A 23297-nucleotide genomic window follows, 5' to 3' on the forward strand; every position below is an offset into this window, starting at 1 on the left:
GTAATAGATGGACATTCCTCTTCAGAGATAATTGTCAGGGTGCTTATAAACATCATGGTCAGTTTATTCCATTTACTCTTTTGCTTTGCAGTGGATAAGACCTTGGTAAAATTATCTGTACTCAGTATGTATCTATAGTATCATTCAATCATGTAAATTCAGGGGCACTATTTTTAATCAGACAATATAATTGGTACTAATCTTGAAATAAATGGTGCTCCTGAGAAGCAGGAGCTCCTGTCTTCTCAGGAACACCATCTGTGTGGCTCATATGCAATCAGCAATATTTATATTAAATGCTATATATTCTGCCTCACGTACTGTTTGATTTCTTCTCTCTGAGTCTCATCCTATGAACCAAAACAGGATTCACAAGACCCAAGTTCTAGCAAGTAGTTTCTTCCCTCAGTTTACCAACGTATGCCTTGTTCATGCAACATTATTCAGCTCTTCTTCTACCAATGGTGCTTGTGCTATACCCAGTCTGCCTAGTGCAAGGTCTTCAGCTCAATTTTTATTGTAATCTATACGGAGCTTTTTACATATCTTCCTCATTTCTTCTAAAACTTTATAGTTTTCTACATTTCATCACAGTCAAATAGATGTCTCATTGTCCTGTCCCAAAATACCACCTTAAATTATCCCCAGAAATACCATGCTGCCTAGAAAGCTACTTGCTGTTTGGTTTTTTTTTGATTTGCATGCTTGTAAAAGGCAAATTTTTACTGTACAGTACTCTCCTTTTTTTTTAAAAAAAAAAGCAGCATACATTTTTCAGATTTCCATTTTATTAACAAATATGCTTTTCTTGTTCTTTCTTTTTTCTTGTCTGGTAAGGAGTTTGTAAGCAAGCTGGATGAATTCATTCGCTGGTTAAATGAAGCCATGGAAACAACAGAGAATTGGACTCCTCCTAAAGCAGAGACAGACAGCCTTAAACTGTACCTGGAGACACACTTGGTAGGATGAGATTATTTGATGATTACTATAAGTAATTGAAGTGTTCTGGTGTGCTTTTTATTTGATTATTATTTTTTAATTACAAGTGTGCATCTATATTTTAATGTAAGTTCTGCAGCATTGCAGTTTATTTTAATGAAAATACCAACAAAATATTTTCTGTATTTGAAATATATACTGGTAGCTTTATAAAAACAATATTAAAAGCAAGAATTACATTGCAATTCAGAAATCATCTCCACAACTGCAAGAAAATGACAGTAGCAAAACCAGAAAGGATAATACTTTTAATGCTGATCATCCTGGGATTTTTACTACATTGTAACATTAACAAAACTCTTCCTGGTAAGAAATCATAATCTGTCTCCCACAGGTTTAGCATAGTACAGAGTCATTTAAAATATTTCAAATAAATATTTCAATCATTTTCCTTGATATGCATTTCTGTTGTATAATTAATACAACTGTTACTAACCTTGTCTTTGTGCAAAAAGTGAAAACATTGGGTGGAAGTAGAAAACTCCTGAATATTTTACAGGCTATTGAGATTGAGAAATGTTTGATAAACCTTATGCGACTTTCACTGAGTTCTTCAGAGAGCTGTTTCTGGTTATGAGGAAGTGAAACAAAGACCTGAATTAAACTAGGCATTAACTTCTCAAAAGAAAAATTTTATGCTGTAGGTAGACAATAGAGATCAATGTAAACAGTTTGATGGGTGGGTATCTTCATAGGTAAACTATCTGGTAAAAAGGAAAAACAAGAATAAAAAATTGAGCTAGGAAATTCCCTCTCCCTGCCAAAATCTTAGTTCTTGCCAGTATCAATTAGAAGGAAACCCAGTGATAACACTATTCTGAACTAATGACCTGGACACTCCAGCTAGATAAGACACTGCATTAGCTGAACCTACATAGAGCATCAACCCTCAAAGCTCAGTCTCATTTCTAAATCTCTGATAATCTGATGGTAGGAAATTATTTGACAATCCCAGGAAGTCACACGATGCATTACAGGAAATAATGGCATCCCAATCCCTACTGTAATACTGGAGTGTCTGTTATTAAATTAATTAAGTATACATTAAAATATATACAATTAGAGCCAAACTGAAAACTGTCTTCAGAATTTCAGCTATACAGAAAACTCTTCCATGTCTTTTGTTCTTAAGTATTTTCTGTTGTGGTAGTGCCTGTGCACAGCCACTAGATTAAGAGCCCATTGTGGTAGTCTATCAAAGATGAAGACCCTGCATTTTCATTTTACTTTGCAGATTTTGGATGTTGTGACAGAGTTTGGATTTTTGCCTTGTACTGCACACATATCTTCCTCTGAATCCCATTATGTTTGCAGGTGCTCTGAAGATACAGAGCACGTTGTAAGATCAGACCAGAAAAGGCACTGGTCATTTCAATTTGTTTTCCTCTTACTCTGCAACATGAAACTTTTGGAGAGATGAGTTTTTATGAGTAGGATTGCATTTTTCACTCTTGACTGGATGAAAAGAAATGTATTGCAAGAACAGGGCAATCACGAGGCTGAGTCTTTGTCACAGTCAGTTTCTTTTTTCCCTTCCTCTTTGGGAAGGAGCAGAATAGCTGTTTTGCAGGCAAATGACTTTCAACTTTGCCTTGTGGTTCTGTGGGAGGTGAGGCCAAAAGCGTCTGTCAGGCTGGAATGTGGAGTAGTAGCCCAGAGGCAACTGCTTCATTGCTAGGGGTAGTCGGAATAAATGAGTATGTAGGCACCTGTACAACTTCACTTTCTCTTGTAAGTACTTCGGCTCTCAGCTATGCTCTGTATATCTGCCTATCTTTGGGGCAAGAAAATCTTTGTGAGTTTCAGGATGTCTATGTTGTGAAACAAGGTGGGGTTTTTTTTTCTTTACTTTTGTAAAGATGTAAAATGTCTAAAGAACAGTTCATTTTCTACTTGATGATATTATAATCATTTTTATGGCATATATTGCCAGTGAAAAAATGATTGCACAACCTGAAAAAAAGTAACCATGACTTTTCTTTTTGGATTTCACAAAACTTGTGCTATCATATTCACACCTATTCAGCAGAATTGAACTATTAAAATACAAAGCATTTTTTATAGTGCGGAAGATAGTTATTTGTATTAATTAGATTGTCAGCTTTTCAGTGGCATTTGTCTGTCAGAAATCCTAATCTGTGTTTAAACAGAAGTATATGAACTTCAAATTCACATTAAGCTCAATGTTAAAATTTCTTTTGGTTGAGCATTGCAAGACAGTGGCAATCAAAGTCTTTGTGAGGGTACTTACAATGTTCATTTTCTTCTTTTGCCAGTCAGGTTATATATGCTGTCAGGCTTACCTAAGATTTGTTGAAGTAAAGGAGTCTTAGTACTTTACAAGTTTAGATTCTACACTTATGTGTTCATAGCAGAGATACTGGTAGCAAACTAACCTGTAAAACAAAGAAAATGTGTTGGTTCTTTTTGATATTCTGCATCTGTGATAGCAAACCTGATAACTATGATTCTTCACTGGTGCAGATTTTCTGGTCATAGAAGGAGTGAAAACTCAGTGTAGATTAGTATTTTTATTAGTAGAGACAAGACCTTAGCCTTTGGCACAAATTATCAATTTCACCACCTGTGATATTTTTTTCTTGGAAATATGTTTGTTCCAATAACAAAATTAGTGCCATAAAGAGAGAATATTTTGCATTCATGAATTAAATCTCTGCTGTCAAAATCTAAGAAAAAATATGGAGGCAGGAAAACAGAAAAATGTATTTGTACCCTTCATTATTGGCTGGGAAAAGTAATGCAAAGGAGACAAGGACAAAGTTGTGAACATGCTCCAAATTTTTCAGTATGTAAAATTCTTGACTGTTATTTTAGGGTCCCAATGTAAATTTTTGGTAAAGGATTGAATTTTAAAGTCTCCTCATTCAGCCTTGCTTTTCTACATTTGTGACATCTTGAGAAATGTTGTCACACAGACACCGAAAAAGTTTATTACAAATAATAATAAAAAACCCAGCATGCCACAAGAAACCTACGTCATGAACTTACTTGATTATTTGCATAAGGTAATGCTTCCATGAGGATATCTTGGACAGTACAATAATACAAGTTTCTATTACAAGCATCGTTGCATGACATCTTCATCTTAAACTGGTAGAACTACCCAAACTCTTGTTCTAGTTAATTCTAATACCTGGTATGGCAATATTGTCCACTCAGGATATTAGTCAGCACTTTGAAGTATACAGTAATGTCTGTCTATTGCTCTTAGCTCAGCAACAGCTGCCTGCAGAAGTCTGTGACCATCTGAAGATCTCACAGCCCCTGGACTAATTAGTGAAGCAATCTGTTGTTAAGGTGGAAGGCAGCCTCCCTCAAGTTGGTCTGTTGTTCCCAATTAAGTGCCCTGTGTGTCACACAGGCACAGCCCTGATATGCAAATAGACTTTATTTTACAATTAGTAACTTTAGGCCAAATTGGAATTTCATTCTTATATCACAGTTAAAACTTAAACTCCATAGATTTTGCCATGGTAAGTAACCATACGGTTTGATAAAGAGGATGATTTATTTTTTCTACAATTTGAAAGGTAGTCTTCATCTGGAATGTACCAAAATAGACAGTCTTCAGCTTGGAGGACAGTTTTCTTGCAAACTTTAAAACCCAGTTTCCTGATTTTCTGCAGAAGTTGCTATATGCTTCATTTTGGATAACACCAAAGCACAATGTAAATGCTCTTGGAGACACCTGGAATAATGACTGAAATTATTCTTTCTAATTTTATGGGTCTTCACAGCTGAGTAACATTGGTGAAACTGATCTGGGAGCTGTGTGCTTCCCATTCATATGGGAGGGCTGCAATCACTTGGACTTCTGGCACTCTGCAGACAGCCACCTAAGCCATCAGATGTTGATAGCACTAATATGTTTTCATGAAGTGGGTTTTTTTCAGAAGTCAGCCCTACTAGAGAAAAAGGTGAGGTAAACTGTAAATTTTGTGAATGATTAGGCTCAAATCACTTCCTAATGAAAAGATAGCTTCACTGACCTTACCAAAAAGGAACTTCTAAAAATGGTTTTGAACTTCTGAAAATGGTTTCTGATTCACTTTATCTTTTTTTCTTTTCTGTTATGCTGATTCTTGCCCATTGGCACCCTGATCAAAATCAGCTACTAGCAGACTCCAAGGATGGAGTTGGTGGTATGCAAATCAGTTCTCATCAAAAACAGTATCCTGAAGGCAGCTTATGAGCTAAAAGCATCTGTCTAGATGGTACTGCTGTGCTTGTGAAACCAAACAGACTTTCTTAGCAGCCCCACAAATAAGAATTCACCATGTTGCTCTTGACCATTTTTGTTTGCTAAAATAGACATTTTACTGCTTTTTATCCCTGACCCAGAACCACATTATTTTGCAATGGACATGTGCAGTAAATGAGGAAGCTAGCAAATTAGGAAATGTGAAGAACCACTGAGGAAAAGGTTTAGATGAAAGGCACTCTTATTTGCTGAGGCCTGAGACTTTTAAATTTGTAGTTTTAACTTTTCCCTTTGTTAACACAGTACTCTGTTTTCTTGTTGCTGAACAGCTCCTAGTTGTGCACATTACTGTAGTGTGCTCTTAGGTCTTTTGGCCAAAGCCATTTGTGTCTGGTGTCATACTTAGAACTATATAATACAAGACTTTTAAATGGAAACCTACACATGAAAAATATTTTAAACTTATTTGATGGAACTTTTTTAATCCTTCTTGCATTCATTAGTACATGTTGGCAAACAATGTTTTTCAGTGGAGATAAAATTAATAAAGATTCTTACTAGAAATTTAGAACTAGCAGTCAGGCATTTTTGTCCTAAACACTCATCAGATTTTCCATAAGATTAAAATTTTGAAATCTTGAGTACAGGGAATGTTTTGAAGATAGAGAAATTATAGATTTTGCAATTTTTCTTCAAAACCAGAAAGATCCAGAGGTTCCAAGGATGATGCACTTTCTTCCAGTGTGGCAGTTGCCTTTTGCCATTTTGGGTAACCTGCCTTACATGTAAGTTTGCAGTTTGCAGGAGAGCAAATTATAGAATCATAGAACTGGATAGGAAGGGACCTTTAAAGGCTAAACCTCCTGCAGTGAACAGGAACATCTTCAACTAGATCGGGTTGCTCAGAGCCCCGTCCACCCTGACCTTGAATGTTTCCAGGGATGGGACATCTACCAGCTCTCTGGGCAACCTGTTCCACATCCTCATCCTAAAAAATTTCTTCCTTATATCTAGTCTGAATTTGCCTTCTTTTAGCTTAAAACCATTACCCCTTGTCTTACTGTATCAGGCCCTTCTAAAAAAGTCTGAGCCCACCTCCCTTATAAGTCCCCTTTAGGTACTGAAAGGCCACAATAGGGCCTCCCCAGAGTCTGCTCTTCTCCAGGCTGAACAATCCCAACTCTTAGCTTTTCCTCAGAGGTGCTCCATCCCTCTGGATCCTCTCCAACAGGTCCATGTCTTTCTGTACTGAGGACTTCAGAGCTGGACATCCTCTAAGTGGGGTCTCACCAGAGCAGAAAAAAGATGGAGAACCAAATCCCTTGACCTGATGGCCATGCTTCTTTTCATGCAGCCTAGGGTGCAGTTAGTTGGCTTTCAGGGCTGCATGCACATTGCTGGCTCATGCCCAGCTTTTCATTCACCAGTACCTCCAAGTCCTTCTCAGCAGGGCTGTTTTCAATATTTCACTTTAGTCTTATTGCAACTGTGGATATATAAGATAACCTTAGAAAAGATTTCAGCTGCTGGTTTTCTGTTTCTCCAGATAGAGCAAAGAGGAATTGTTTGTAATTTTTTGAAAGAATGGAGGAGGATGGCTTCCTTGAAAATAATTAATTGTTCACACCATGGTTATTTGTCTGTTTTTTTTTTTTTTTAGGTAAAAGTGTATGTTCTGTTTAGTTGAAAGTAGAATAGCAAAGATTGTTCTGTAGATGGTACAAGTTGCTAGTCATTTCAGTACAAAGTGTTGTTTGAATAAGCTAAATGATCATTTGCATGAATCAGGATTTCTTGGTTTTTCTTTCCTAATAAATTTTGTGGTCCCTGTCTGTAATTTTTACCTCAATTTAGTCGCAAGTATTATGTCACATTTAGGTGCGTTTTAGCCCAGAATCATTCCATTAACCTTCCCAGTCACCATATTTACTTTACATGCAACAGCATTAAAAATATCATACAGCAAGTATCACTAGTATTTCAAAACAAATTATACAAAATGATTTACACTAGCATTTACTTCTCTTCTGTAGAGAAAGTTTAGATGTCATCTCTTTTCCAAAATCAAATTCTTCATAAGTTATAGGAGTTTTGAGAGTTTTATTATCTAAAGAGAAATGAAATAAGAATTTTCTTTTGTCCAGTGTAAATATTTCTGGACACATCATGGCTCAGCACTTTCTTAGCTGCAAACAGCAAATGCTTTCATACAGAAAATAGATTGTATTTTAACTTTTAAGAAATTGGTGAAGTAATGATACTTCTGCGATATCTCATGATAACTGATTGTCTGTTTGTAGCAAGTCTGCTATGTCTGGAAAAAAATATCATTCTTATCTCCCTGGAAAATCTAATTTTCTGAAAAATGTCATTTTAGACAAGTATTAAATACCTGTTCTTGTTGAAACTAAGGTTAAATACACGTGCCGTGGGCTAATATACTGGCTGCGTTTGTGGTAGTGGTTGTAACACTAATTTTATTAAAGGTATTAAAGCCTTTGAAATGTCCATGTTCTGTATTGTGCATTTGCTATATGGCATTTCCAATGTGTATGGCAGCCAGTTTTGATTTTTTCCTCAAAATACACAACTGTATATGCGGTATGATTGTGCTAAAGAGTCTGAGCACCATAAGTGAACTAATTTCTTCCTGCTCTAAGGACTCTGGTTTGAATCTGTTTAGCCTATGGTTAGTTTGAATTTCTGAATTTTATGCTGTTTTCTTGAAGGTATTTTGGTCATGGGTTCTCTACATCTGGGTTGGAGCAATCCCAGGCACACCTACAGGTTGGGCAGAGAAGAGATTCAGATCAGCTCTGAGGAGAAGGACTTGGAGGTGTTGGTTGATGAGAAAATGAACATGAGCCAGCTTCAGTGTGTGCTCGCAGCCCAGAAACCAACCATATTCTGGTCTGCATCAAAAGAAGTGTGACCAGCAGGTTGAAGGAGGTGATCCTGCCCCTCTGCTCTCGTGAGACCTCACTTGAAGTGTTGTGTGCAGTTCTGGTGTCCTCAACATAAAAAGGACATGAAACTGTTGGAACAAGTCCAGAGGAGGGCCATGAGCATGATCAGGGGACTGGAGCACCTCCCGTATGAAGATAGGCTGAGGGGACTGGAGCACCTCCCGTATGAAGATAGGCTGAGAAAGTTGGGGCTGCTCAGCCCTGAGAAGCTGCATGAAGAGAAGCAGCCTTCCAGTATCTGAAGGGGGTGCTATAAGAATGCTGGTGATGCACTCTTCATTAAGGACTGTAGTGACAGGACAAGGGGTAATGGGTTCAAACTTAAACAGGGGAAGTTTAGATTGGATATAAGGAAGAAGTTCTTTACTGTGAGGGTGGTGAGGCACTGGAATGGGTTGCCCAAGGAAGTTGTGAATATTCCATCGCTGGTGGTGTTCAAGGCCAGTTTGGACAAAGCCTTGGGTGACGTGGTTCACTGGGAGGTGTCCCTGCCCATGGCAGGTGGGTTGGAACTTGATGATCTTAAGGTCCTTTCCAACCCTAAGTATTCTAAGATTCTATGATAGTAAACTCGGTAGATTTCAAATGACACAGGCAAGTAAAAGGACTTAATAGGTAGTAAGATATCAACCTTAAATAAAGGGAATGCATGTATATTGTCAGGTGAGACTATTATTCAGTTTTAAAAATCTGTAAATCCAATAACCTCTGTGTAAGTTTTTCTGTTTCTTGAGGCAAATGCCTGAGAAAAATCAAAGGAAAATGCTGCTGTCATTGAATACATTTGGATGTACCTGTGTTATAGTTTGGAACCAGAGAGTGTATGGTTCCAAAAAACCGTACGCTGTGTATGGGGTGTTTGGGTGGTTCTTTTGAATTTCAATGACTTTTTTTTGTTTTTTTTTGTGGCTAAATACGAGAAAAATCACATCTATAAGAGAAAATTCAAGTATAAATACTACTAATTACAATACTGGTGTCCTGACCAATACAGAAATACTACACTTGATCTGCAGTCTTTTCCCATAATGTCATGCAATGAAGAGCTGACACACATCTCTTCTTTGCAAAGAGGAGGAATGGACTATGTTTGTACTCCCAGCATCACAGAATTAGGAGACCTGTGGTGATGGAGATCTGTTATCACTATGTGTGTTTTTAGTGAAGGAAGTGTGTTTTTAGTGAAGTCCACTTTAGTGAAGGAAGTGTGTTTTTAGTGAAGTCCATTTACTGCCCTCCCATACTGTTGCTACCAGCTACTACCACTCAGGAGGTTTATTCTGTGCAAGCCTGTAGGATAACCAGTAATAATAACTTTCCCAGAGACTGAATGGCTTGAATACTGTTAAGAGTCCTAATTTTTTCTAAACCCGTCTTCCAAATTTCTAGATGCCTAACCTTGTGTAGGTACTTTGTTCAGCTGTGAAGAAAAAAAAAATAAGGATATTGCATTTATTTTGTTGGGGTTTTTATTTTTTTTCTTTCCTTTTTTTTTTTTTTTGTACCAAACCTTCCCAGGACTCCTTCTCCTTGCTAACCACCTGAAATTTACAGAGATGTGTATAGGAAGGTTTATAATTAAAGTTAACACTGCTGGGCCTGCCTGTAACTTATTAGCTGTTAACTAGGTCCACAGAAGGCTGTCCCAGCTTTTCTACTTCTGAGAGCTTCAGCTATTTCTGGACAGTGGAGGCATTAAACCAGTGGCAAAGCACATTGGGATGTCATCCTAAGGTAGCTCTGCTTCTTCTGCTGAAAGAGAAGGGGAAATTTAATGTCCAAAATCTAAACGCTATCACTTATGAGGATTTTGAAGTCTTTTGATCTAAGTGTATGGAAATATAATGTATAAACAAGTTTGATCTGTGTCTCAAGAACAATTATATTGCTCTGTTCGGTTTTGGTTATGCTTTTTTTTTTTTTTTTGTCTTTTTTTTAAGGTATTTTTAATTTGTTTGTTTGAATTCACACTAAGCTGGGAGGAGTGGCTGACACGCCAGAAGGCTGTGCTGCCATCCAGCGAGACCTGGACAGGCTGGAGAGCTGGGCAGGCAATGACTTGATGAAATATGACAAGGGAAAGTGTAGAGTTCTGCGTCTGGGCAGGAACAACCCCAGGTTCCAGTATAGGTTGGGGAACGACCTGTTAGAGAGCAGCGTAGGGGAGAGGGACCTGGGGCTCCTAGTGGACGACAGGATGACCATGAGCCAACACTGTGCCCTTGTGGCCAAGGCCAATAGCATCCTGGGGTGTATTAGAAGGAGGGTGGTTAGTAGGTCGAGAGAGGTTCTCCTTCCCCTCTACTCTGCCCTGGTGAGACCGCATCTGGAATATTGTGTCCAGTTCTGGGCCCCTCAGTTCAAGAAGGACAGGGACCTGATGGAGAGAGTCCAGCGCAGGGCAACGAAGATGATTAAGGGAGTGGAGCATCTCCCTTATGAGGAAAGACTGAGGGAGCTGGGTCTCTATAGTTTGAAGAAGAGGAGACTGAGGGGTGACCTTATTAGTGTATATAAATATATAAAGGGGGAGTGTCACGAGGATGGAGCCAGGCTCTACTCAGTGGCAAACAATGATAGGACAAGGGGTAATGTGTACAAACTGGAACACAAGAGGTTCCACTTAAACTTGAGAAGAAACTTCTTCTCAGTGAGGGTGACAGAACACTGGAACAGGCTGCCCAGGGAGGTTGTGGAGTCTCCTTCCCTGGAGACATTCAAAACCCGCCTGGACACATTCCTGTGTAACATTATCTAGGTGTTCCTGCTCCGGCAGGGGGATTGGACTAGATGATCTTTTGAGGTCCCTTCCAATCTCTAGCATACTGTGTGTGTGATTTGGCAGTATTAAAAATGTATCCCCTGTTCAAGTCTCACCACCCAAAACTGTAAAATTCTTGGTTGCTGAGGTATCCCAAAACACAGGTACTGTAAGTTTGAGCAGTGAAAATTAGGTATTCCTCTGGGTCCATCTTGTGCCTGGCCTGTAGAAGAAATTGTTTACATGCAGGGGATTCAGTGCCTATAATAATACAATGAAATCAAACTGCCGTTGTGTTTAAACCAACTTTTGAACTAACTTGATCAGGAAATTTCAGTGAAAAAGTATTTCACATAAGTTCTGACTTAGAAGCTTTATAGCAATTGCAGAATAATTACTTTTTGAATGATAACTTAGTCATGCCCTTTACATTAATTTATCATTGCAACAACTTTAGAAACACCTTTAAAAATTTGATTTGAAAGTAATGTTTATAAATTAATGTTTATTTTATTAATGCTTATGGAAGAACTCTGCGAATTTTAATTTTTGTGTTGATTAAAATATAAGATGTTGCCTGAAATTTTAGTGTGCCGGTATAATCAATATAGATCTAGTCTGTAATTTAGTTTTGAAAGTAAAATTAAATATATTTTAAAAAAATTCTGAGATTAGAAATCACTAATATAATGCTAGGATGTCAAGGGACAAACAAGCACACTTTCAGCACCATTTAAACTATATTTCTTTTACTTACCTGCCAAGAGCTATGGTGCACTCCCATGAGTTCTGCGCTATGTCTCTCAGAGGCATAATATCATTCACACTTTAAGTACTAGAAGTAATGCAATTGCTCTATGTGTTTTAGAGTTTGAAATAACCAAGATTTCATCAGAAATATAGAAAATTTAAGGCATGAATGGAAGTCTTGATTGCTAAATGTTTTTCTTTGCATCTCCTGTGGTTATTTTTTTTTTCCGTTTCTTAATTCTGCACATGAACCTGGTTAATTATTTGGGACCAGGGTTAATAATTTGGCCATCATTGTTATAGGGAGGGTATGTTCTCAGTCTTAAGGAGAGAAGAAAAAGACCCTTAGTGAGTGCTGCAGCTTCAGAGGATGATTCACCATGTGGTCCCTAAAAAATAAAGGTAGATTCCCTGCCATTGTGGCAAAAATTAACCTTAACTCTGGAACTGCAACAAGCAGTTACATAGTGCTTACATTCTGTTTAACAGGTGGAGTGTCATTCAGATAAAAATACAGATTAAAAGCAAAGAATCAAATAAAAAATTCTTTATAGTCATTTAAGTTTTATGGTAACCTGAACAGAGAATTGACTTGAACCTGAACTTCAAATTCAGGTTCTGACCTGAACTTGAACTTCAAATTGACTTGATCCATTTCATATATAACATTTAATTCCCAGGAAAAAATATCATAGTGATTTCTAATATTAAGTAGGCTTTATATCCCCAATGAAAAATGTGAGGCTTTCATAAATAAGATATTTCCCAATTGTTAAAAAGTCAAATAATTTTATATTTGTAAACATAACGTGTGAAATGCACTATTTCATAGAAGATCTTCTTTCATGTACAAATTGCATATTAATATCCATTTTATATCACCATTGACCAATTAATTAGGTATTTAGTATTATGTCATTAGAATGCTAAATATGTATTACCATTTCCATGTTAATATAAAGGCAGCATACATGGTAGTTATTTTCTTGATTTACTAAATGGCATTGGTAGGTAGTGTTCAGGAGTATGAAAATACCACTACAGTATTACATGGATCATTAGGTTATTAACTCGTGCACGTAAATACTAGGCAGTGACCAAACAGAATTTTTCTGTGTGGTCAGAAGTCCTCCAGAAAAAAAAAAAAAAAAAGAGCAAAAAAACCCCCTATCTTTCCGTAACCATAAGTTGAATTCAGTTACTTAATATCTTGGTATTTTTTTATAGCAAGCTATTGGGAGGTAACTGTGCCATGAACAATACAGTTGCAAAAATTACTGTATATTAAGAATGTAAGAATAAATTTTCAGGAACTGCTTTAAATCATATTCCCTTTTAGACAAATGGAATGTAAAACTAAACTAAAAAAAAAATAGTAAATTGAAAAGAAATTTTAAATGACATTTTTCAACTTTTTTTTTTTTCTTGGAGATTATTGGTATGTTGCATAGATTAATAAATAACACACGTTTGTTCCATCATTGTCTTGGGATTTTACTGTGTGTTGAACCTGTGCCTCTATCAAAACACACATTGCTGATGATACTTGTGGGAATTTGGTTATCTTTCCAGATTCTCAGTCAATGAATCCCCTTTCTTTTGTACCAGAAACTGTTCCCATTACTCTAAACTTCAAAACTGAATTGTATCTGTCACAGTGAGTGTTATAAGTGATACATTCTTAGTCAAAATTCAAGTGTGACTAAATATAGAAATTCAAGTGACTATTAGGAAATTTTAATTCTCTTTCAGACTTGAAATCATAGATCACTTAAATAATTTCAATATTTTGTACCATTGCTCTAAAAAGTAAGTGCCCTGGAAACAGTGATATTTTTCTCAAAGGTATTTAAACACATCAAAAATGAACCTGAGAAAAATTAGGTGCCTGGGGCAACCCATACACTACACATAGTAATAGTATGATTGACTGAGAAAATGAAAATATTTCTTTTAATACAGTATCTTAATCTGGCAATAGGTGTAAACTGCTGTGTCATTTAAACTAACCTATATTTATGTGTATGTGATACCTAGTTGCTTATTTGTGTGTCAGAGACACAAAGTACACTGGAAGTAATTAGTTGGACCCATCATGACTTAAAAAAAGGGCATGCTTATACCAAGTCTGTGTGCCTCTGGAAACAACAATATTTAATAGCTGACTATCCTTAGTGCAGATATGAATAGGTCAAGACCCACATTGTGTTTTACCAAATTACAAGGATTTGCCAAGAGCAGCAGTTTGCAAAACAGTGAAAGATTGCATATCAGAGCTCGATATGCACATACCGCAGGATACCCACACAACAGAAGTTTCCTGAACTCAAGTATCTACAGCCATAAAAAAAATCCTATGGGGAACTTAAAATAATTTTTTTTTTTCAAATATTTTTATCATCCCCCGTTGTCCAGACAAATAAGCTAAGAGGGAGAGATTATTATCGGCTGGAAACGTTGTTTCATTTTTAGTGTGTTCATAGCCCAGTATAGATCGGGAGGTGCTGCTTTTTCCCCCATGGAGCTTCTACAGTATAGAGTTAATTTTCTTCATAGTAGCTAATATAGGGCTGTGGTTTGGATTTGTGAAGTATTGATAGTTCAGTGATGTTTTAGTTATTGCTGAGCAGTGGTTACACAGAATCAGGACCTTTTCTGTCACCCCACCAGCAGTAGGCTGAGGGTGCACAAGAAGTTAGGAGGGGACACAGCAGCGACAGCTGACCCCATCTGACCAAAGGGGTATCCCATACCATATGGTGTCACGCTCATATGAAGCTCGGGGAAGAAGGGAGAGATATTTGGAGTGATGCCATTTGTCTTCCCAAGTAATGGTTAGGCATGATGGAGCTCTGCTTTCCTGGAGATGGCTGACACCTGCCTGCCAAATGGGAATTGGAACTGCTTGTTTTGCTTTACTTGCATGTGCAGCTTTGCTTTCCTTATTTAACTGCCTTTATATCAACCCATGAGTTTTTTTCCCTTTTCCAGTTCTCTCTGCAAACCACCAGAGGGGAGTGAGCAAGTGGCTGTGTAGTATTTAGTTGCTGGCTGGAGTTAAACTATGACATGGTGCCTATGTACTAATAAGAGTCTATTTCTGCGAAATTTCATGTATGTTCACAGTCTTTGTACCTTGCATAATTTATCCATAAAATCAGAATTTTGCACAAGGAGAATATTGCTAGTCAAAATCCAAAAGTTTGGCCCCATCTTTATTCATCATATTTTGCTTCTTCAGTTTAACATTATTACTGGTTAATAGGTGCACCTGAAAATCAAGCTGTATTGTAGTATCTGGTGCGTTATGTTAAATGAATCTTTTCTTTTTACTAATGAAGAAGAATACCTCATCTTTTCCAATTTTCCTATCAAACACATCCATATCATCTCAAGACACTGCCACATCCAGCTGCATCTATACTCAACTTCAATTATGTGAAATTACACAACCTACTCTCAGGTCCTTTACGTTCTCTTTTGCTGTGTAAGGCACACGCTTAGTGCATTTCCTGGGAAGTGCATGATTACAAACTATTCAGTACAAGCCTGTTTTAAGTAAACAGTAAATTAAATATTGTCAGTGCTTGTTCAGACATGCTGTTATGAAAGAAAAAGAGCTTCTAGATTTGGGGTCATAAAACTCTAGATTTAAGTAAGGGCCAGATATAAACTAGGCATCCTTTTTCCTTTTTAACTTCTCTTGGCTGACCCATTTGTTAGCTGGTACAAACCAATATTTTCAGGTGCCCATACAAGGAAAATTGGCTAGACAAAATGCTGAAGGTAGCAAAGTTTCTGTTTAATGCCTTTTATTTGAATGGAGAATTCTCAAAAATATTCTGTCACTGTCAGGTACATTGCTGCCTGAAAGACTGTTAAGTCTGTCTGAGCAACATGCCTCTTTCAACCATGACAAATACAGTAAAAGAACATCATTTTGTTACAGTTCTGGCAATATTATTTTCTGCTATGCCAATCAGCCTCACTACAGCAGTTAGGAAAGACAGAAAATATTCGCTTCCCTAAGAAATGAGGGGTTTTGAATATTTTGTGGTGTCTGCTACTTCAGTACTAGCACGGTCACTAGTATTTGGGGAAGTATAAATAAGTTTTATAAAAACCAGAAGCCCCAAATGTGCACTTGCAAAGTCTCCTTTCATCTCTGCCAGTTAACTCATTCCCAAGGGAAGGCAAAACGCTTATTCGAAGTGGTCAAATATTGTTTTCATTCATTCTGTAGATTTTTCAAAGAGGGTAAGAGTTGCGTGTGTGTTCAGGGCTGCACATGACTTATGATTAAATACAGCAAGTACCCCTTTCTTCTATTTTGTTTCTCTTCCTTACGCTCAAGTGTAAAATTTCACAAGTTTATCCAAGGCATCAGTGGTGTATGCAATGGCATAACATATAGTAGATCATGTTTCCAGTTCCTATCTTTATTACTAGATTTTAATGCATTTTGTAAATATAAACAATAAACTGAAAAAGAAACAAAATATTTTAATCAGTTTTAAAGCAGAGGTCCTTTGTAGACTAGTAAAAATAGTGAAAAAAGGAGGAAAACCAGTTGCTTTGCAAATTAAGAATGCAGAGATCTAAAGCAGTCTGATTTGTTCTTTGAAAACAGATATGAGGGTTAACTCAGAAACACAATATTAATAGATTTGTATGAGTGCACATAAGGCCAATATATTCAATGCTGTAATTTTTTTATGGTTTCATAAATAGTGCTATCACCAACATTTCAAAGAAATCTGAAAAAAACAGAGCTCATGTGGTGGCATAAATTTAGTGTATTTTATAGAACACTGTTACTCCAGATATAGCCTACGGGTTGTGACTTTTCATAAAACCTAATGAATTTCTAGATTTGTCAGCTGTTTCAACACAGATGCACTTTGCTGATCTAATGGAAACATTTTGAGCCCAGATCCAAAATATCAATAGCTTTTAGTATTGCAAATGAGTTTGGCTATTGGGTAAATGGGGATGTGGTTCTTGATAAAAAGCAGCAAGTAATTTTGTACGTGTGTTTGATGATAACTGCCTCTCCAATGTCTGATACTGAGTTTTTTCTCTTTCTCCCCCCCCTCCTTTTTTTGTTTTCCGCAGAGTTTTAAGTTGAATGTAGATAGCCACTGTGCTTTAAAAGAAGCAGTCGTAGAAGAAGGACGTCAACTTCTTGAGCTTATTGTATCTCACAAATCAGGTAAATCCTCTGAAATATTGCAAGTCTTTATGTCTCCAGACTATTAAAGAATGAAGAAGCATTGCTGTAAATTACTGCATATATTCACTTCCTTATGTATTATTAATATTTACATTATCAGATTGACCTTCAAGATTTATAAATGTTTCATATACTGCATACAATGCAGTGATACTTATAAAATGAAATACTGCCTGCAAATAGTCTGTTCATTTTATTTTGGTCTTGCTGCTCAGCTGAGCTTCAGTTGAAATCACATCATTGAAAACATCACACTGACACATTCTATGATGTAGGTGCTATGGAAATAACATTAAGATAATGAATTAGGAATTCAGATATATATATATATTTACTTACTCTGAATGGGTAATTGCACTGGTAAAGCTTTATTTTGCCATTTAAACTAATTCTGACATTGATTTTAATATATTTATGAAGAATAGATTAAAATTACAAATACCTTTTTCCTTTGGTTAGGCTTGTCTTTTTCTGCAGAGGCCTTAAATTGAGACGAGGGGAAGAGAGATACTTATTTTCCTTTATCCCCACTACCACCTATATTGTTAGGTGTTTGTGTGACATGTATGATAATAGTTTTAATCAGCCTATATTGCTACGGAATACCATTTCAATTTTGGCCTATTTAGCATAGTTTTCATCGAGGTTGAAGTTACTCTTTGGTCTACTGTTCTCTGATCATGTTATACATTGTGCCTCTATTGTTTCACCGCATCAGATAGATCTGTGTAATGTGAAAGCTAAAGGGAGTGACTTCTGTGTATAGTTCCAAAAAGATGTAGAAGCCATAGCAGAGAATGGTGGTGCATATCATTATATTCTTAGAAATAGTAATGTGTCAACTACAGAAAATATTTCCAGGATTTGGAGGTAAGAAAAATGTTTTTGGAAGATTATGAAATGTTTTGAGATAAAGACTAGATATTAGAGGTTAAGATTAACTTAGCGTTCCCTATTGCATCGAAATCACAGTTTGTGTGGTATTTTCCTCTTTTGGAATATAATCAAAATTTACCAAGATGGCTAAAAGACATGTTTGGACCTTATAGCATTATTTTGCTGTACGAACTATAGTAATGCTTGGATTTATTGCTGAGAAAATACATTGGAATTCTTATTGCTTTTGTTCTTTAAAGAATAAACATTTAAAGATGCAGTTAAGTTTACAGCCTTTACATTGTTTCTCCTTCATTTTGGAGAAGGACTGAAGGACATGCTGCAGATGATTGCAAGTCAATGGAAGGAACTACAGAGGCAAATCAAAAGGCAACACAGCTGGATTCTTAGGGCTCTGGATATCATCAAAGCAGAGATACTGGCTACTGATGTATCTGCAGAGAATGAGGAAGGGACTGGGAGCCCTAAGGTAAGTGGCTTGAAGTTTGCCTTATTTCCTCTTATTTCCGTCTTCTTTTGAACTAGGCACCACTGAAGTTTTCTTTCCACCCTAAGGCTTTTTATTTCCACTGGGTAAACTTTTTTTTTTTTTTTCATAAACAAAATGAAATGCTTTACTCTGAAACAATGAAAAAAATCTTAGAACTTTCAAGTTTTCCAGGAAGACCTGTCTCGTTTTGTATAGAGGGTCATGAGGGGGAACATAAAACATTTAGTAAACAAAACATAAAGCATCTTTAACATGAATAATCAGAATGGTTTTAAATTGTTTTGTTGTGACTATAAATCACTATAATCAGTGCAATCACTCAGCTCTGACATCCATTAGCCGCTTGGTTACAGCAAATTAACAAAGAAGAGAGAAAGTGATTCATTATCTCATTCCTGTTAATGACTATCAGATGCATTGCTTAATTAGGGGATGGCCATTGCAGTGGGAAGAAGGTCATATGCCTTTTCACAAATCTTTTTGCTCTAAGTTCTTCATGTGTTGAATACAACAAGTACTTTAAGAATAAGGTATTGACACCTATCATAATTTTGTGAATCTTAATTCTTAAAGAGGATTATTGTACTTGCCAGTTGCCAAACTTTATATTTGTAACAGCATTTTTAACACAAAACATGCTTTTTCAAATTGGTCCAAGCAGTGTATGGGCATTACACACAATAGAAACTTCTAGCATATGGTTCGTGACCTTTCTTACAATCATTAGTAATCAAAGGTGGTTGGGAGAGATTGCATTGGAAAGTGTTGATTCTTCCAATGCAAAGAATATGCAGCAGAGCAATCCAATAGCTCCTAATATCTTGGCATGCAGCAGGTTGAAATTTATAGAAAAATTCATGGTTGCTATTTCTATAAATAACAGGGATAGCTGTGCTAAGTACATTTTCAGATTCTGATGCTAGACCGTTCTTCACATGGATAGAGCTTCCTAGAGAGTAGTTTGCACAGTGACTCTTAGGATGACATGAAATGTTCTGGTGTTTTCTCACCATAATTCTACATAGCAAGAATGATCTTATGGATGGTGGAGGAGGAGCCAAGGATAACAGTAAAACAGAAATACGGGAAAAGACATTTGTGACGAAGACACAAATTGAAATTATATTCCTCCTCACTCGCATGGTAGAAAGTGGTCCTGTGTCACATAGCTCTTAGTTTAGGAATTAGGCAAGGGAGCAACACTTAATTTCATAGTTAGGTCTATTAAAGTAAAACAGACTAGCTCAAAGTTAATATGACCTTATATCTCTGAAAAGCTTGATTCATCCATGGCCAAAGTCTAACTTCGTAGTCAAAATTATCACAAAAAAAGTTGTATAATCCAGCTTGATTTTGCTATGGAAATTGTGAAATCCCTACCTTGAAATAGTTATATTTAAATATTTGCTTGAAAGGGGAGAAATAGAGGCATGGTTTATGTTGCAGTAAATTTTTCACATAGATATGTGGTAACTCATTCCCCCGTGCTTTTTATCTTAGAGGGGAACCTGAAGCAATGTCTCTTTTTTTTTTTTTTTTGAGCCTACCTTTAAAAACAAAAGTATATACAAAAAAATAAAGACCAAACAAGAAGTATTTTCAGGTTATTTCAATTTCATGTATTAAATCACATACCTCTATAATTCAAATACCATCTACTTCATGATCAAAGATTAACTAAAATTAAAATACAGTTGACAGCATAACTGTAGATTTCATTTTGCATTTATTTCAAAAGCCAAAAGGAACTTGAGAAGTATAATAGGAATTCTAAAGATTATATCTAGAGGGTATTTTTCTTTTTGCCTTCAAGAAGCTGCAGGAATAATGTTGGTGTCAGAAATCTGTAAAGAAATAGGAAGAGGAGGAATTTCAAAGACCCTAGGAAACTTTTCCCTTAGGATTTATTAAACATGTTATCATACTGCTTTGGCATCTTTTATGCAAACAATGGAGAGTGGGAGAGAAGAACATTCTGCACTGTAGAAATACATTGTCAGTATTTGTATTCAAGAATCCAGATTATGCTTACAAAATTTTTCATTTTCTTGTGTGTAAGTTTCCTAGTGGTTTATAGTGATTGCTACCGGAGGCTTAAAGGGTTTTAAATATTTCTGATGCATAAACTCTTCTAATGTGTTGCATTCTCTGTACAAATTTACAAAAACACTGAGATCTCTTCAAGTATTTACTAGAACTATTCTGTCTTTTTAATAAATAAACAAATGATGACTGTATTCAGATTAAATTGCAGGACGTAAGGTTTTGCCTTCTTATCCCATTGATAAGTACTTTTAAAAAAAATCTCAAAATTGCCATGACACACACCAACAAGTACTGATCTAACATTATGAGTAATAAACATGACATGAAATACATCTGAGACTCTTAAGATGCTTAGCTAACAGTAGGGTTTTTTTTCCTGGTGGAATTAGTAAGTAATATTCTAAATATCTGGAAAATTTGAGGAAATCTGGCATATATGTGTATATCCTGTGGTTTTTCACTTTCTGGAGATGTATGAGAACACTTTTTTTATAACTGATCTCTTAATTAATTGGGCCACTTCTTGTCCATCAGGGGAGGCCTACTGGAACAGTCTTGCTTTCAATAAACAGTAGCGTGGTGTTGAAAAATAACATGATGTACTTTCTTATCTAGTGTTACTGCCTGGTCTATTTAAGTTACAGTTTTGTGGAAAAGTTCATTTCTGTCTGAGGAGATTGTAAGTCAATAGTGTAACTAATGTCCTTGGAAAGTATACACATCTTTAATAGCATTTGCCCATAGCAGATATTCTTCATAGAAAATTGAATTAAATAGTATTGTTAGGGTCAGTTGTAAGTTCTACTCCCAGTATGCATTTGGACAATTAGTTTATGACTACAGTTTGAATCTGGATAGTTCTGTTCTGCAGGTAAATATTTGAATTAAATTTTGGGTGCTTTGTTAGGGTTATTTTTTGGTTTGGTTTTTTTTTGTTTGTTTGGTTGGTTTGGGTTTCTTTTTTTTGTTTTTTTTTTTTTTTTGGTAACATTTCAGAGCATAACATCAGTATTTAAAATGTGGCTATGTAGAAGATGGAAACTCCCTTTTTACAAGGATTACAAGGAGTCATGTGGAAAGCGCAAAGGGGTGATGGGTACAAGTTACTCCTGGGGAGATTCCAGTTGTACACAACAGGAAAATTTTTGACAATGTGATCAATCAACCATTGAAATAATCTCCCCAGGGAAGTGGTGGATTTCCCAACACTGAATACTTTCAAGATTCAGCTGTACAGGGTGCTGAGCCATCTTCTCTAGACTGTGGTTTTGCCAAGAAAGGTCAGACCAGACGATCCTTGATGTACATTTCAACCTGGTGTTCTATGATCAAAACATAAAGGCTGGTAGGTTAAGAGAATAATGGTGTACTCCAGAAATAAATAAGTATTCCTGTGCTTCTGGACATGTTCCTTTCCATAATAATTGGTGTATTACTGCGAAACATTTCTACTTCTCATCCCAGCTTCAGAGAAATAAGCATGAAACTGGTTAAGGCATTTGGCCTAATGTTTATAACAGTGAAATCTGACTTAGTTGTCTCAGGTAAAAAGCACTCAGAAAGATTATTTTAGCTCTCTAGTGGATTTGTCTATCAGTGGGTTAATGGTAAAAGCAGTAAGTATTTGAAGAATATTAGAAAAAGAGGTAAAAATATGTTCAATAAAGTTAACCTAAAATCACAGAAATAGTAGGATAACAGAGTTTGAAGTGGTTAAACACTAAACCTTGTATAAATTAAAAAAGAAAACCAGTGTGATTTCCTCTTGATATGTAATTAAGCATCCCACATTTCCAGGATCATCATCTACTCAGTTGCACATAATTTCAGAGTTTTTACAGCCATCCTAAGTAAACAGTGTTCAATATACAGAAAGGTGATTTTCAGGAAGAAAACCTAAAACTTGGTTAAGTTGTTTAGTATCTACCAGTTTGGGATTCTGGAAATTCTCCTTGAGAGTTTTATGGTTGCACTCATCTCAGACATAGTGGGTGGCCTAAACACTGCAGTCCAAACAATTATGTCCTGCTCTGTGTTTTAATATGAGGATAAATTTGAGAAATGGACAAGACAACAGGGAAAATGTTAGAGAATAGTAAAAGTCCTTTCTGTATTACTTCAGGCTTGTAGCTTGTCCTGGCCATTCAATCACACTTCTATGACTACAACATTTAGATTAATTCTTTGATACAAAAAGAATGTACAAATGAAGTGGTTTGGCATCTTTGTGATCAGTGCAGAGAAATATAACATTTGTGAGCAGATATTCTGCTTTTTCTCAGTGTCTTTTATCAGCCCTAGATTTCTAATCTGCAGGCATCAGTATGATGCATGTACTGTAATATTAAAGCCAGCACACTGGTATTTTTTCTGATATCTTCCATTATTTAAAAACAGGGAAAGTCTATTATTGGGACAGTCTGAAATATTCTCAACAGAGCATGATTTCAGAATCTATTAGTTTTACTTACATAACCACTTTGGAAACTGGCTTTCTAGGTTTGAGTGTATGCAACTGAGGAGCTACATATGTTGTCATAGTGGTCAGTGGTTTGAAGTTGTCAAATAGTATGAGTTACTGGCCTTTGTTCTCTTCTCATTGAGTTAGTTGCTTCTACTGAAAGGGCAGGAATAGCATATGCTAGAAGGATTGTTTTATTTGTGTTGCTGGAGTTAAGTTACAGGGGACTTTTAAAACTTCACACCTTAAACTGAATCAATTTAACTTGCAGCCTCTCTCTGTCTTTCACATGCGCAAACTCAGGATCAGATGTATGCAGTCTTGTGCCTCATGTTTTTAACGTTGTGGAACAAAATGTTAACTAAATAGCTATTACTTCATCAGTAACAATTTGAAAGATGATGAAATGGAACTCAGACTTCCATCTCTGACATTGCATAGATATATGGAAAGGGTACTTCATCTGGTGATA

General features: G+C 36.2%; 1 protein-coding gene across 7 annotated transcripts in view; it reads left to right on the top strand.

The window, feature by feature from the left end:
- Nucleotides 1–23297, top strand: part of AKAP6 (A-kinase anchoring protein 6) — a 280658-nt gene that overhangs the window by 110834 nt on the left and 146527 nt on the right. For 6 of the 7 annotated variants that reach the window (XM_061463486.1, XM_061463487.1, XM_061463485.1 and 3 more), the window contains 3 exons: nt 838–960; nt 16814–16910; nt 18131–18297. In XM_061463486.1, the coding sequence (XP_061319470.1) occupies nt 838–960; nt 16814–16910; nt 18131–18297 (387 nt within the window). The remainder of the gene's footprint in view (nt 1–837; nt 961–16813; nt 16911–18130; nt 18298–23297) is intronic. The other variant, XM_061463490.1, reaches the window with a different exon arrangement.

Source organism: Pezoporus flaviventris, unplaced genomic scaffold (assembly GCF_033815535.1).
Source record: "Pezoporus flaviventris isolate CSIRO_AGI_PZ_B2104156 unplaced genomic scaffold, CSIRO_AGI_Pfla_v1 ptg000036l, whole genome shotgun sequence".
Classification (NCBI taxonomy): Eukaryota; Metazoa; Chordata; class Aves; order Psittaciformes; family Psittacidae; genus Pezoporus; species Pezoporus flaviventris.